The sequence below is a fragment of the Sinocyclocheilus rhinocerous genome, unplaced genomic scaffold (genome assembly GCF_001515625.1).
Source record: "Sinocyclocheilus rhinocerous isolate Xijiao unplaced genomic scaffold, SAMN03320098_v1.1 scaffold515, whole genome shotgun sequence".
Classification (NCBI taxonomy): Eukaryota; Metazoa; Chordata; class Actinopteri; order Cypriniformes; family Cyprinidae; genus Sinocyclocheilus; species Sinocyclocheilus rhinocerous.
Window position 1 is genome coordinate 662,254 of NW_015660140.1, and position 14,250 is coordinate 676,503.

At 38.2% G+C, this 14,250-nt stretch overlaps 3 protein-coding genes across 4 annotated transcripts; 2 read left to right on the forward strand and 1 right to left on the reverse strand.

The window, feature by feature from the left end:
* The first annotated feature begins 34 nt into the window (after positions 1-34).
* On the forward strand, positions 35-3,400 carry LOC107724876 (derlin-2-like). Its single transcript, XM_016533954.1, has 7 exons — positions 35-381; positions 950-1,015; positions 1,126-1,199; positions 1,363-1,456; positions 1,657-1,852; positions 2,344-2,434; positions 2,534-3,400. Exons 1-7 carry the CDS (start codon positions 292-294, stop codon positions 2,676-2,678), a joined length of 756 nt encoding a protein of 251 aa, XP_016389440.1. The 5' UTR covers positions 35-291; the 3' UTR covers positions 2,679-3,400.
* Positions 3,401-3,528: 128 nt separating this feature from the next.
* Positions 3,529-8,051, reverse strand: smarcb1a (SWI/SNF related BAF chromatin remodeling complex subunit B1a). Of its 2 annotated transcripts, none has more exons than XM_016534012.1 (9): positions 7,876-8,051; positions 7,433-7,544; positions 7,190-7,298; positions 6,415-6,552; positions 5,299-5,426; positions 5,018-5,184; positions 4,686-4,876; positions 4,122-4,253; positions 3,529-3,930 (listed from the first exon to the last, which is right to left on the reverse strand). In XM_016534012.1, exons 1-9 carry the CDS (start codon positions 7,957-7,959, stop codon positions 3,891-3,893), a joined length of 1,101 nt encoding a protein of 366 aa, XP_016389498.1. In that variant the 5' UTR covers positions 7,960-8,051; the 3' UTR covers positions 3,529-3,890. The 2 variants fall into 2 exon arrangements, with proteins under 2 accessions (XP_016389498.1, XP_016389497.1); XM_016534011.1 differs by having other exon boundaries at positions 7,190-7,319; positions 7,876-8,045.
* Positions 8,052-8,060: 9 nt separating this feature from the next.
* On the forward strand, positions 8,061-14,171 carry LOC107724911 (calcium-responsive transcription factor). Its single transcript, XM_016534013.1, has 5 exons — positions 8,061-8,206; positions 8,332-8,483; positions 9,113-9,229; positions 9,583-9,735; positions 13,554-14,171. The coding sequence occupies exons 1-5, from the start codon at positions 8,080-8,082 to the stop codon at positions 13,857-13,859; spliced, it is 855 nt and encodes a 284-aa protein (XP_016389499.1). The 5' UTR covers positions 8,061-8,079; the 3' UTR covers positions 13,860-14,171.
* Positions 14,172-14,250: the final 79 nt, after the last annotated feature.

The window sequence follows — 14,250 nt, forward strand, 5'->3', positions numbered from 1 at the left end:
GATTTTTGCTTATATCCACGTGGAGGTGCTGAAGCGAAGCGACACACTCTGACTCCGCCCCCATTAAAACTCTTATATCCAAACGCAAACATTATGAACGATTAAAAATAAACAGTCTGAAGCTAACTCTAAACGTGGACATGGATCTACTGAGGCATTAAAGCCCATCCACAGTGAACCGATCGATCGTTGGTCAGCGTCAATGTACTGAAATGTGTTGTGGGAGAAGTGACCATACGGATACACAGTGAAAGTGTGCAGAAGAGTTTATTAATACGCCGGAGAAAAATCATGGCAAACAGCGTCACTCAAGAGTACATGCAGATCCCAGCCGTCACGCGAGCATATACTACTGCATGCGTCCTGACAACTGCAGCTGTGGTGAGTAAACCAGGCTACAGACAGTAACGTTATACCTGATACTGGACTTACATTGCAAGATAAATATAGAATCATCACATACTGAAGACTGTAAGTCAATATGTCTTCACAATTGTTATTATCTTCCCCACATTCAACATTCAGTGTCAGTGTAAATGCTTAAATAACCAACATAATTATGAAAAAATAATTTCGTTTGTGTGTAGGTATATTTCAAAATCAAGAATTGATTTTAGTATATAATGTAAAAAAAAATATTTATATTTTATATAATTATCTTGTGTATTGTATTTTTTTGTGCTGCATCTTTTACTGCAGTGTGACAAATACATTTTTAAAAGTGCAAATATTATAAACAGCTTCTCAGTTAATGAGGTCATAAAATGTTATTTGTTATACATGATACAAAATGTTTTATATGAAGGATAGCTTGTCACAGTTAACTACCCAATAATCACACTTACTTAAGAGTAATGGAATGTAGAGGAACAGTCTAAAATAGGTTCACTTTTCATGGTCACCAGAAAACCTTCTTGTGACTTGCTTGACTTTTTTTTGTTTATTACAGCAATTGGAGTTCATCACACCGTTTCAACTCTATTTTAACCCTGACTTAATATTAAAGAAATACCAGGTTAGTACCCTATTATCATTGAAACGTTGTATTTATCACAACCACTTTATCAAGCCTATTCATTCTTTTATTTTGATATACATTTATGTTTCCTCTTTTCCCCTTTGCAGGTATGGCGACTGATCACAAACTTCTTGTTTTTTGGACCTCTTGGATTCAGCTTCTTGTTCAATATGATTTTTCTGTATCCTTTTCTCGCTGTTGGCCGTCTGTGAAATGTTGAGGAAGTGTGCACACACAAAAACACATTCACACAGTTTCACAGTGTGTTTGCTTTGCATAACAGCCATTTGGCTCGTATGCAGCTGTGCTGTAGGTCATCTGAGTTTATGCCCTTGACTGAGCAGATATCGTTACTGTCGAATGCTGGAGGAAGGCTCTTTCCGTGGTCGAACGGCAGATTTTGTCTATATGTTCCTGTTCGGTGGTGTTCTTATGACTGTATCCTTCAGCATCCATCACATTAACAACAACCAAGAATGCATCTCTTCACCAAACCATGTATCATAGGTTGAAGTGTCAATGTTTATTCATAAGGAACATTTCATCCTTTCATATTGTTTATTCGTAGTGCTAAATTAAGTTTTTAGTTCTATTTCAGTCTTCTGTCTTTTTAATTTCTTTAACTCTAATGTCTATAGCTCTTTGGTCTATTTGCCAACCTGTTCTTTTTAGGACAGGCTTTTACTATAATGCTGGTTTATGTCTGGAGTAGAAGGAACCCTTATGTCCGCATGAACTTCTTTGGCCTGCTCAACTTCCAGGCCCCATTTCTTCCCTGGGTGCTCATGGGATTCTCGCTGTTACTGGGCAACTCTATTGTTATTGATCTCCTGGGTATGTTAACTTCTGTCCTGAAATGCTCATGACAAAAGAACTGACTTTGCATTAACATTACATAATTCAGTATTTGACATATTGTGAAATGTTATTACAGTTTAAAATAGCCGTATTCTCTTTGGATATATTTTAAAATGTAATTTATTTTGGTGTTGCAAAGCTGAATTTTTAGCAGCCATTGCTCCAGTCTTTTAGTGTCACGTGATACTTCAGAAATCATTTGAATATGCTGATTTGGTGATCAAGAAACATTTCTTCTTATTATCAGAGTTGAAAAGTTCAACTGCTTATATATTTATTCGCATGATATATTGTCAATGATAAAATATATTTTGGAGTCTGTAGGACTCTTTATTTGATAAATGCATTTATTTAAAATAAATTACTGTCCCTTTTGATCAATTGATCAGTGTCCTTGCTGAATACATTGTTTTTCTTAAAAAAAAAAAGTAAGTCAGTCATGTATGAATGTTTCTGTGTATATATAGGGATCGGTGTAGGACACATCTATTACTTCCTGGAGGACGTATTTCCTAACCAGCCCGGAGGCAGAAAGCTTCTTGCCACTCCTGGAATTTTGTGAGTATGACTATAAATATTTGAAATATTTTTCTTTTTATCATTTGTTTGCCTTCAACACAGAAAACTAAATCAGAAATATTTATTCATGTTTTGCAGTCGAGTTTTGTTTGACATGCCTCAAGAAGATCCGAATTACGCCCCTCTTCCGGAAGACCAGAGTGGGATATCCCGGAATGGACAAGGTCCAGAAGATGCTGGCCAAGGTCAAAATGATGAGGATCTTCAAGGAGAAGAAAACTGAAGGTTTCAAAGACAGCAATAAATCTTGTCATACTTTTAAAGTCCTCCTTGTTTTAGTTGGGGAAGTTTGTGTCTGCATGTCAAGTTCTAACTGTGTAATGGAAGACACTCCTTGATAAAGGGGTCCACTGTGAATCCAGAAAAGTTGGAGACTATGGCCACCTTAGTGCCTTTGTGTACAAAATAAATGGATCCAAATTTTGCATTCAGTGCCATGCACATCACAAACAGTTTTCCTTTGTTATTTTTTTCTGAAGGAACAATGCCTTTCTGTTTTACGTCACACCACATGGTTTGAAACAATTGCTGTTTTCTCGACAACTTCTATTTAATGAATATTACAAAACAGCGGTGGCTGGCAGGATTGGAGTTGAAAGAGAAGCCATTCAATCTCCAATACTATAATCCATCATTTTGGAGTGGGTGTGAACTCCACAAGAGGCTATTTTCTTGGGTACAATACTGTGGCATATCTCTTTTCCCACAACACAGTCAGCGGCGAGGCAGGTGGACATTCACAAATGTGCCGACTATCTGAAATGCCAAATTGAACTGCAGACTATGCATTTTCAAGCTGTTGGCCTTTTGTTAGCACCATTGCAAAAAACAAAAAGCTTTTATGCACTGAAACTGAAAGATGGATTGTCTGTAAGAATTTGTGCTCCACAAAAAGATCAAATTTCCTAAAAACCACATGGATGCTTGGGGCTTTCTCTAAATATGAATACACGTGACTAGTTTGCTAGTTCAGAACACAATACTGAGACTCTTTATTTCTTAAGACACTTGGCCCATTGGGACTGTCCTTGCAAGTGCATTGTAAGTTTTGGGAACAAAAAGCATTCTAACAGAGATTTTCTTCATCTTGATTTTATTTAAAAGCACATTATGTTTACAAAATGGCATCTATACACAAACACAAAACAAGACAAATAAAGATACCATAAAATATTCTCAACATTTCAAGACAGAGACTGTCTGTCTCCAAGATGACAGATACTGGGTACGGGGGCAGGTCACGACACAGGCTTTGACTAGACCAGACTGGAACAAATGTTGCTTTAGTTTACAGTATGTTACTCTGATCTGGAGGGACTGGATCTGGACTGGCCAGTGGAATGTCTCTATGTTTTTATGTCAGTAACGCTGGGTTGTAGCTCTATTGGTATTTGCCTCTTCAGATTTACATGGTTGTGGGAGGGGGCGGATATTTTCACCATGCTGGGGCCGTGTTTGCAAGTCGTCTCATTCGCCTGAAACAGAAAAATTTTGATATGAGTCACAACACCTCCAAAATCTCCAAATGAAAATCTGTACAAAGTACTAATATTATTGGTCTTAGAGAAGTAATAGTTTGTCATTGACATATGGCTTGTCTCTCTAGTTGGTACACATCTGCTATGGGGCAAAATGGTAATTTAAGTAAAGCAGTTAATTCTCTTACCTTGTGTTTCTGTCCTGGTCCCTGATCTTTTTCTCCATCTCAGCATCTGTCAGTGTCTCAAGCAGTGGACACCACTGGTCAGCATCACCTGTGTTCCGGATGGCAATCTCCACCGTGGGAAGAGGGTTCTCACTACAAAAAGACAAATTGTTCATTTGAGCCAGACCTTTTTTAGTAGTTTCACAAAACTACATTTACAGAAATTTATAATAAATTCCCAGAGGAAGGTCAAGACCTTTTTGATGGGTTTTGTAATGTTCTAGACATCAGACACAGTCTGAAAAGATGTCCAACTTAGAGAAAGTTCACATTTGTTTGCAAGCTCAAGTTGTGAACACTTTCCTATGCTCTTTAGCATATAAATGGAAAAACTTTTAAATGAGTCAAACTCTAAAAATGTATTTGTAACCATATGGGGACAATCAACATACAGCACTTTAACAATGCACTAACACTTCACTTTTTACCACATTTTATCTCTGAATTTATATTCGGCGTGGACTGTGATAAAGTGTACTTTAATAAAGGATTTGAGAGTGTGTGCGTGTGCGCACGAGTCTGAACCTGAAGGCGTAGGTCCTCTGATGCCAGCTGAGCTGGCCGCGTATGCTGTATGCGATAGTGGTGACAAACTCTCCTCCCAAGCCCAGTTCAGAGCACAGCTTCAGAGCAAACTTCTCAGGAGAGTTCTCCTTCTCAGACATGTCCCATTCAAACTGGTCTACCAGAGATATGTTCCCAACATGGATGTTTAACTACATAGATAAAAACAAGAGCAATGAAAAAATCATGATAATCAATTTTTATTCAGCTGAAAAATAAACAAAATAATGATACTGCTATGTTGATGTTTAAAGATAGGATTACTGAAATCAAGGACAGAATGACGCATGTACCTTGATGATGACTCTCTGGTCCATCTGCTCATCCAGTATGCTGTCTGTGGTGTAGGACTCTATCTGCTGTCTGATGGCCGAGGCAATGGCTGGAACAAAGGTCAGTGGGCTCAGATCCAGATCGTCGCAAAGGATTTCAGCAAACATCTCCGGAGTCATTAGCTTCTCTTTAAGGTTAAGGGGGAAAAAAAGACAGTTCAGGGTATTGTGTAATGCGGAATAAAAAACATTCAAAAATAACTTCAGTGGATGCTGCTCAGGAAGTGTGTAGGGGAGTCTACCATTCATGTTCCATGTGAAAGCATCACGCAGCTTCTGCCCGTCAATCTCCATGTCCAGTCGGATGGGCACCAGGATCTCAGGCTGAGTGGCGTTCTCATGGATGACCGCAGGGTCATGATCATCAAAGCTGAAATAGCACACATCCAGGGTGTAAAAAATGAAACCAGTTAAATTATATACAGGGGTAGGACAAAACAATGTGATACATAACTTGTGTAGACTACAGTAAAAAAAATTTGTAATGATCTTTTTTTTGTCTATATTCTGTAGGTTTAATATCAGTGTAGTACAAGTTCTTTTCAGCAGTGTTTAGTTCAAGTGCGTAAGGGAAAATCATGCAAGCCCATTTAGCAGGAATGTCTGTAACCTTTATGTCCCAACTGTTTAATGTCTTAAAAACAACATGACTGTGTACACAAAGCATGGCAAGACTTCAGCAGTAAGTAAATGATAGGGACCATCAAACACACAGAACTATTGCAGCAAAAGTGACAGAAAACCTCAATATTCCACCTAAAGACCCTCTTTCCACAAAAAAATGAACACAAAGAGCTTCACAAAGTCAACATCCATGAAAGAGCTGCAATTGCTACAACTTTAATCACGGACAAACCAATGCGGAAAAATATGGTGTCATGATGATCATGAAACCTGGACAGTTGGAGCACCAAGATAAACATCTGCTCTTGCCAGACAACTCACTGTGCGCAGTTTTTGAAGAGAAAAAAGAGAAGCAGATTTAATCCTCAAAAATCTCTCAAGCAAATGGCAGATGTTTTGATAGGCAACATTCAACTGGAGACTATTCAAAAGTTGTATGAATCTATTCAAAGAAAGTTGGAAGCTGTATTAAAAAAATATTGCCTATTTCCCAGCTCTTCACACTATGTCCAACACTGTATGTGTGTGTGTGTGTGTGTGTGTGTATGGGTGGACTGTCCCTTTAAGCAGACATTAAAACAAAATCATTACAGGAGTGAGTCTTTACATGTTTTCATATATGCTGTCAAAAACTGATGAATTTCACTCACTTTATGAACCGTGATGCTCAGCTCAATGTGAAATTGAAAGATTATTTAAAAAAAAAAAAAAAAAAAAAGAGAGAAAAATTTCACCAGAGCGGGAAGGTCCTTTTTTTGTCACGTCCCATTCGATTGCGGTTAATGGTGGTGGAGCAAGGCACAGCGTCCAAGTGATGGGAACTGTTGGGAAGAGTGGGCACCCACTGACTGTTTCTCTTGGCTTTCTGCTCCCTGTTAAAAAAAAACAAAAAATCACACAGGTTAAATAAGCAGATGTGCTGTCATGCAACAACTACAGCTGCACAAAAAAATGACCTAATAATAAACAGAAGGTTATCATTGGTGTGGATGCTAATGTAGTTATGGTTGCGGTTATCGTTCTTGGTGTGAACGGGCCTTACGTCTACTAAGCATCATAAATTCTTCACTAGTGTCATCACTCAAAAATATTCACACGTCTTCGTGTGGCAACTTCCTATTAAAATCTTTTAGTGAAAAACATTTGTAGATGAATATTGATGTTTATGTATTGATCAACTTGTCCATAAAAATGATTAACTATGGTTCTTTTTGTGGGTTGCTTGTTGAAATTGAAAAAAAAAAAAAACACCTATAGAGATATTTATATAAATATAATTTATTTCTTGCAACAACAGAGGAAAGGAGAACCCCAACGAAAGAAGTTTATTTTCCCTAAATGTATTATTTAAATGACCTATATAATGCAACAAGACTATAATATTAATCAATTATGAGAAATGTAATTGTTGCAATTTTTATTATGAATAAGAATCCTTTTTAATGACCATGTTCAAACACGAAGCAAGTGTGAATGTATTTTCTTTATCAAAGGTGAGAAATGGTTTACCTGAGATAGGCTGGAGGTTCAGTGCTGATGGACACGGCCTTGTACTTCTCGTCATGTCCCTCAAATATCTCCTCTACTTCTGAGGCCTTCAGCAGCGTCACACTGGTGGCTAAAGTGGTGTAACCGTGATCTAACACAAAACATTGCTTATACTGTAAGATAGAAAGTGCCACTTCCAGCTTACTCTAACCCTTTAGGTCCTTAGACCTCGTATCAAATGTTTACAGTGAGTACCACACTTACCGTGAGATGATGCTACTATCTTCTTTCTCTCTTCTACTGTCGCTAGTCTTCTTGAGAGTGATGGGTAGCGCTTATATAAGGACCCTCTGAACATACGCAAGTAATTTCCCACCTAAAAACAGACATATAATGGAAAATGATATAGGACTGACTAAATAATTAGCCGTAGTTCTGTCAGTGACTGTACTCTTTAACGTTATCTCTGGTAAACTCGCATCGTGTAATAACACTACTACACCGCAAAGGATAGCCCTATACTTGATGTGTAAAACACCAGGACTGATTCTTTTCAATGATTCGTCAATCAGTTAAGAGATCTTATCCCAAATGACAACAATCTTAGCTAGCTAGCTAGCTAATGTATTAGCACTCAATGCAAAACAATGTGCGGTTTATACAAACATAAATCATCGTAAAAAAGATTAGTGCGTTAAATTGCACACCTCTGATCCAATCATGTAAAATTCTCCATCCTCCTCCAGTTGGAATTTAACAGGTTTCTGTCCGTATGTTTTGCTTAACGCCATGTTAAACGTTAGCGCGACCCGTTCCGTTGAACATGCGTATTAGCGAAGCGCCGGAAGTGGCTAGAATGGATACAGCTACGGGCGGAAGTGACGCAAATCTTGCAAAAGCTCGCGGCGAAAATGCCAAACGGTTGTTGTCAACGATTCCCCTCAAAGGGGTGGTTTGATCGTAAACTTAGGGGGGTCGAGGAGGACACGATGAAAATGTTTGTCGTTTGGACGAAAGACAAGGCTTTTGGTGTGGACGGTGAGATTTTATAGCTCTAAAAATTACGAGATTTAAATCAGGTTTTATTTGGTGTATTTCCCAAAGCTAAGATATTGCGCTGAGAACACCGATTTACTGTAACGTTAGTTAACTAAATTTTACAGACCCCAAACCCGTATCCAAAAAAATTAAGTGGAAACTCCTATATGTTCCTTTTGACGGGATACCCTTCATGGTGGTGGGGAGGAGGGTCTACTCCTGTCACCAAGGGGTAGACAAGCACAAACATGAAAAACTGACTAGACAACTACAACTGGTATGTCAACAAACAGTTACCCTGGCCTGCATGCACTTTGCCTCACACATATGTGACCCTGGACCACAAAAGTCATAAGGGTCAATTTTTTGAAATTGAGATTTATACATCATCTGAAAGCTGAATAAATAAGCTTAGCTTTCCATTGATGTATGTTTGTTAGGATAGAACAATATTTGGCCGAGATACAACTATTTGAAAATCTGGAATCTGAGGGTGCAAAAAATCTAAATATTGAGAAAATCGCCTTTAAAGTTGTCCAAATTAAGTCCTTAGCAATCATATTGCTAATCAAACATTAAGTTTTGATATATTTATGGCAGGTAATTTACAAATATCTTCATGGAATATGATCTTTACTTACTATCCTAATGATTTTTGGCATAAAAGAGAAATCGATAATTTTGACCCATACAATGTATTTTTGGCTATTGCTACAAATATCCTCGTGCTACTTAGGACTGGTTTTGTAGTCCAGGGTCACATATCTCATTATGTGGAGAGACAGAAGTAGCTTATTGAAAAGCCTTCGTGCTAGGTTACTTCATATGTTAGCCTCTTCGACAAGTATGGGCGCTAAATATCAACACAGATGGAACGTCGAACTGTATATTGTGTATTGTCTTTAGCTTGATGACCACTCAGACCATTGTTATGAAGAGAGGCGACGTCTTCAAGACTCGAAGAAACTGGACTGCCCAGCCAGAATATATGTGGTTCATCTAATCAGATTCCCTGATTACAAGGTGTATATTTATATTTATTCAGTGACTGAGCTAAATATTTGACTATAAATGTTGTTACGACCGGCTCGTTCTACTCCGTAACATAATTAAGGGAACCAACAACAAAATTTAAGTTTTAAAGCAAAATATAACTTTATAGTAAAAATTAAATGCATGGAGGAATGTCAATATAGTATGTAATGCAGTTCGTGTGTTGCGTGTGTAATGAATACATCAGTATGTTATATATGTGAAGAAAACAAACGTCATAGAGTGAGGGAGAAAGAAAGCGATGTGTCAGTGTAAAGGGGATATCAAAATAGGTATAGGTGCCTACAAGTAAGAAAATTAATTGGTATTATATGTTTTTTCAGATATCTGATGACATTCATAAACAGAGGAAGGAGAGCGCTGTGTGTCTGAGACGTGCCTTAACAAAAAACCCATCAGCAGTGAAGCTGGAGGAGCAATATGTTGCCTGCTTCCCAGGGATCGAGGAGCACAAAAACCATCCTGTGGTAGGAGAGGTCAGCAATCATTTATTTTCAGGAGATCTGTTTACATGATTATTTACATTGTCAAAGAGTAGGGATGTAACGATTCACTCAACTCATGATTCGATTCGATTCACGATTTTGATTTCACGGTTCGATTTTCTCACAATTTTTTTTAACAAAATGAGATTGAAGACATTATACAGTAAATGAAAAGGTGTCGTTTTATTAAGCTGTTGCTGCACGTTTCTTTGTGAAATTTAAATATAACAAAACTAAATTAAAATTTTAAAACAAACCTCAAATCGAATAAGTAAGTTACACAAATAAAAGGAATCTCGTCATATAAACAAACTAAGGCTTTGTCTGTGCTCTTTCCATTTAAAATTAGAGGCAACCACTGCTTTTTACTCATGATCCAAACAATGATGCTACATACATGCAACATGAGCAGTTTTTAATCTAAATTAGACTGTATCATTTTGAAATTTGAAGCAAAAACAGAATGGTCTGACTTTAGTTTTGTGAACTATACATAAAACATCTGAACGAAACAGCAGACGAGTGGAATGAGACGCAAATTCACTCTCTTTAAACAGCAATGATGTAGTGTTTCCTGAGTTACCGCTGTAAACAAAGCAGAGCTGCGCTTATGAACTCTACTTTAAAGGGGTCATATGATGTTGCTAAAAATAACATTATTTGGTGTATTTGGTGTAATGAAATGTGGTTAAGGTTCAAAAAACACATTATTATCCACATACTGTACATTATTGTTTCTCCTCTATGCCCCGCCTTTCTGAAACGCGTCGATTTTTACAAAGCTCATCGGTCTGAAAAGCGAAGCTAGAGTGAGCGGAGGCCTGCTGCTAGAGTGAGCGGGGGCCTGCGGGCTAGAGTGAGCGGAGGCCGGCTGCTAGAGTGAGTGGGGGCCGGCGGCTAGAGGCCTGCGGGCTAGAGTGAGTGGAGGCTGGCGGCTAGAGAGCGCGGCTGGTGGATTCGATGAAGGAGTGGCCGTCAGGCTTGCGGCAACCACATGTGACGACCCCGGGCTGGACTCCGCTTCGTCCACAAAGGTCTGCTTTAGTGTGGCTATCTTAAGAGTGGTGATGGGCTCATGGTGGATAAGGGATTTCTCATTGAGAAAGATGTGAAGGAGCTTGGCCTTAAACTAAACATTCCTCCGTTTGCAAAGTCAAATTTTCAAATGCCAGTCCCAGATGTTCAGATAACAAAAAAAAAACAGAGTGTAAATAAATCTTGATCTGTATCCCGTTTTAATCTGTATCACTGCTTTACCTGGTAGCTCAAACTACTTCCAAGAGGATACTTTTCCTGACCTACTGTTACATCTGTTTGTGGCCTGTTTGCTATGTAGCTCATAGGTGTCCCTGTCAGTCCTCTCAATAACTCCAAATCCTCATTTGTCACTTCAGACAAAGCTCTGCAATATACAAAATTCATGTCTACTTGTCATAAAATCCAGATTACTGGTACTCCAACGCTACAGTGAGTTACATGGTTTATCATGTTTAGTATTTCTATCCTTAATTATAAAGCATGAAAAACAACTCGCCTGCGAATATTTGGGTTGAACTGTTCTGGAACAGTGTAAGTAAAAACATAACCACTGATTTCTAGTCGTGTAGTTTCGCTTTCACAACGAAACACAGCGTCACACACGGCGGCCTTGAGTGAGCGGAGGCCTGCGGGCTAGAGTGAGTGGAGGCTGGCGGCTAGAGAGCGCGGCTGGTGGATTCGATGAAGGAGTGGCCGTCAGGCTTGCGGCAACCACATGTGACGACCCCGGGCTGGACTCCGCTTCGTCCACAAAGGTCTGCTTCAGTGTGGCTATCTTAAGAGAGGTGATGGGCTCATGGTGGATAAGGGATTTCTCATTGAGAAAGATGTGAAGGAGCTTGGCCTTAAACTAAACATTCCTCCGTTTGCAAAGTCAAATTTTCAAATGCCAGTCCCAGATGTTCAGATAACAAAAAAAAAACAGAGTGTAAATAAATCTTGATCTGTATCCCGTTTTAATCTGTATCACTGCTTTACCTGGTAGCTCAAACTACTTCCAAGAGGATACTTTTCCTGACCTACTGTTACATCTGTTTGTGGCCTGTTTGCTATGTAGCTCATAGGTGTCCCTGTCAGTCCTCTCAATAACTCCAAATCCTCATTTGTCACTTCAGACAAAGCTCTGCAATATACAAAATTCATGTCTACTTGTCATAAAATCCAGATTACTGGTACTCCAACGCTACAGTGAGTTACATGGTTTATCATGTTTAGTATTTCTATCCTTAATTATAAAGCATGAAAAACAACTCGCCTGCCATTGCTGTAGTGACAGAAGATAGGTTTCCGTTTCTGGTTTGTCTTCGCCTTCACCACCACAACAGCTGTTACGGGCAGCGGTTTTATTTTTCTGCCTCTTGGTGACTTATGCCACTGTTGTGGCAGGCTTGTGGAGGACTGGACTGAGATACTACTAATATTTTGGGCTTTACAGAGGTCCAGGGTATAGATAAGACCAATGACATGGGCGCAGAAACCTGTGAAACTAACCAGACATTAGGGGTGCACATACGTTTTTCAGCCTGATTCTCATAAGAGAACCTGGAGATTTGGTTTGGTCCTCACACTGTGTGACCCATTAAATATAACTATAAAAAGAAATTAATAATAGTGATAATATTATTGCACTTTATTTATTTAGGTTTAAATAAAATAAACAAAATAATAAAGTGTGATAATTAGTGCTGTCAAACGATTAATTGCAATTAATCGCATCCAAAATAAACGTTTTTATTTACATAATATATGTGTGTGTACTGTGTATATTTATTATAATATATGCATGCATGTGTTTGTATTTATATATACATAATATACACAGTATACACATATTATGTAAACAAACTCTTATTTTGGATGCGATTAATCGTTTGACAGCACTAGCGATAATACTATTATATTTTAAAATAAAAAGGGAGTATTACATAAAAATACAATTATTTTATAGTAAACTTAAAAATAAAATGCTTATAATTTACTTTTTTATATATATGAATCTTCATCATTTTCAAACTTAAACTCAAGAGTGTCAGTGTTCAGTTTGATTAGAAAGCTTACACAGTATTACAGTTTGTCGATCAGTGATTGTGCATTAACAGCTGTCAACCATGTCGCTATGCAAATGCGCGGTCTGAACTTATTTACACAGTGCATTTTTTATTTTGGTCACGCATGTGATAGGCTGATAGGCTAATAATGTTGCCGTAGTTAGCTATCGCTAGCTAGGATTACTTACTGAATGTGACGTTATAAATGCATACTGCTTTTGCTTTTCAATGATTGTAATAGTGTATAAAGAGATATGTACCCAGCTTTACAGGAACAGTGTTGCTCCTTAATGTTGTTATCCTCAGTCTCAATCGCCAGGTGATGCGGTAGTTCAGTTTTACCCTGTGATCTATAGGCTATAGCTTCAGTCTTTATTTTGTTTATTTCATTTCGAGTCACGTTCACATCCTAAATATATCCCTCGAATGCATATTGCAGACCTATCTGTCTGAAATCAACATGTCATTTTTTCAGAAGTTATTCATTATTTCCCCAGGGAGTGCACAAATTGACAGTGGTAGCGCCATGGCTGGTATCGAAAGCTTGTCGGACATAGCAACAGTAACTAAGGGTATCGCGATTTGTTTAGGATCTCAACCGATTTGAATCGTCACATATTTGAATAGATTTTCAACCGGCTCGCGGTTAATCGTTACATCCCTATCAAAGAGTTAACTTACAACCATTCCATAAAGGACATATGATATTATTGATCACTTTAGGTTCGTGAGCCAGTGGACACTAGCAGCACCCCTCCCAGTGACAGCATCATTCCTCACAAAGACACCAGCAATCCTCCCAGAAACTCCAGCAAGACAAAGAAAAGGCAAAGGTGTGAGAGCTTACTGCATCAAATTTCAGATCTCACATACCGTCTACAGGATGAGCCATTTCTGGACTCCTTGACTTTTCGACTGAATGACCTTTTGGAGGATGTGAGGCGTCATACCCCTCATGATGACACCCTTCCCCTGTCTTACACACCTCCATCCAAAAAAATAATAGATACCTCAAAACCCTCAGCATAATCCCCAAAACACATCCATCCTCTGGAAAGTTTGGTCATGGTGCTGAAGCAGTGAAAGTAAGCTTCAAGCCTTAAATGCAGATGTAATGTAGTTTTTTTGCTTGTTCCTTTTGTATTAATGACCACAAAATAATAATTATAAAACGTGTTTTTCCGATTATGGACGCTGATTGCCTGAAACCTTTCTCCTCAGTTCTCCTCCTAATTTTAAAGCGTTAATTCAACAATATCTAAAAACAGCTTTATGTTTGAAAAATAAGAAGGGTGTAAATTTGTTACAAATTTGTTGTGATTTTACTTTATTTCTTTATATATTGTTTGTTTATGCACAATTTGCTTATCCTGTTGTTTACCCTGGCTGTATTTGTAATTTTAGTAAAATAAGAAAGAAA

Bases quoted from the DNA above. Each gene is read 5' to 3' on its own strand.
- LOC107724876 (XM_016533954.1), top strand. From the start codon at position 292: ATGGCAAACAGCGTCACTCAAGAGTACATGCAGATCCCAGCCGTCACG. The intron at 1,457-1,656 runs GTATCCTTCAGC...TAATGTCTATAG, and splicing joins TCGGTGGTGTTCTTATGACT to CTCTTTGGTCTATTTGCCAA. The intron at 1,853-2,343 runs GTATGTTAACTT...GTGTATATATAG, and splicing joins TATTGTTATTGATCTCCTGG to GGATCGGTGTAGGACACATC.
- smarcb1a (XM_016534011.1), bottom strand. From the start codon at position 7,959: ATGGCGTTAAGCAAAACATACGGACAGAAACCTGTTAAATTCCAACTG. The intron at 4,254-4,685 runs GTTCAGACTCGT...GTCTTTTTGTAG, and splicing joins CAGAGGACCTACGCCTTCAG to TGAGAACCCTCTTCCCACGG. The intron at 3,931-4,121 runs GTAAGAGAATTA...TTTCTGTTTCAG, and splicing joins GACCAGGACAGAAACACAAG to GCGAATGAGACGACTTGCAA.
- LOC107724911 (XM_016534013.1), top strand. From the start codon at position 8,080: ATGCCAAACGGTTGTTGTCAACGATTCCCCTCAAAGGGGTGGTTTGAT. The intron at 8,484-9,112 runs GTATGTCAACAA...TATTGTCTTTAG, and splicing joins TGACTAGACAACTACAACTG to CTTGATGACCACTCAGACCA. The intron at 9,230-9,582 runs GTGTATATTTAT...ATGTTTTTTCAG, and splicing joins TCAGATTCCCTGATTACAAG to ATATCTGATGACATTCATAA.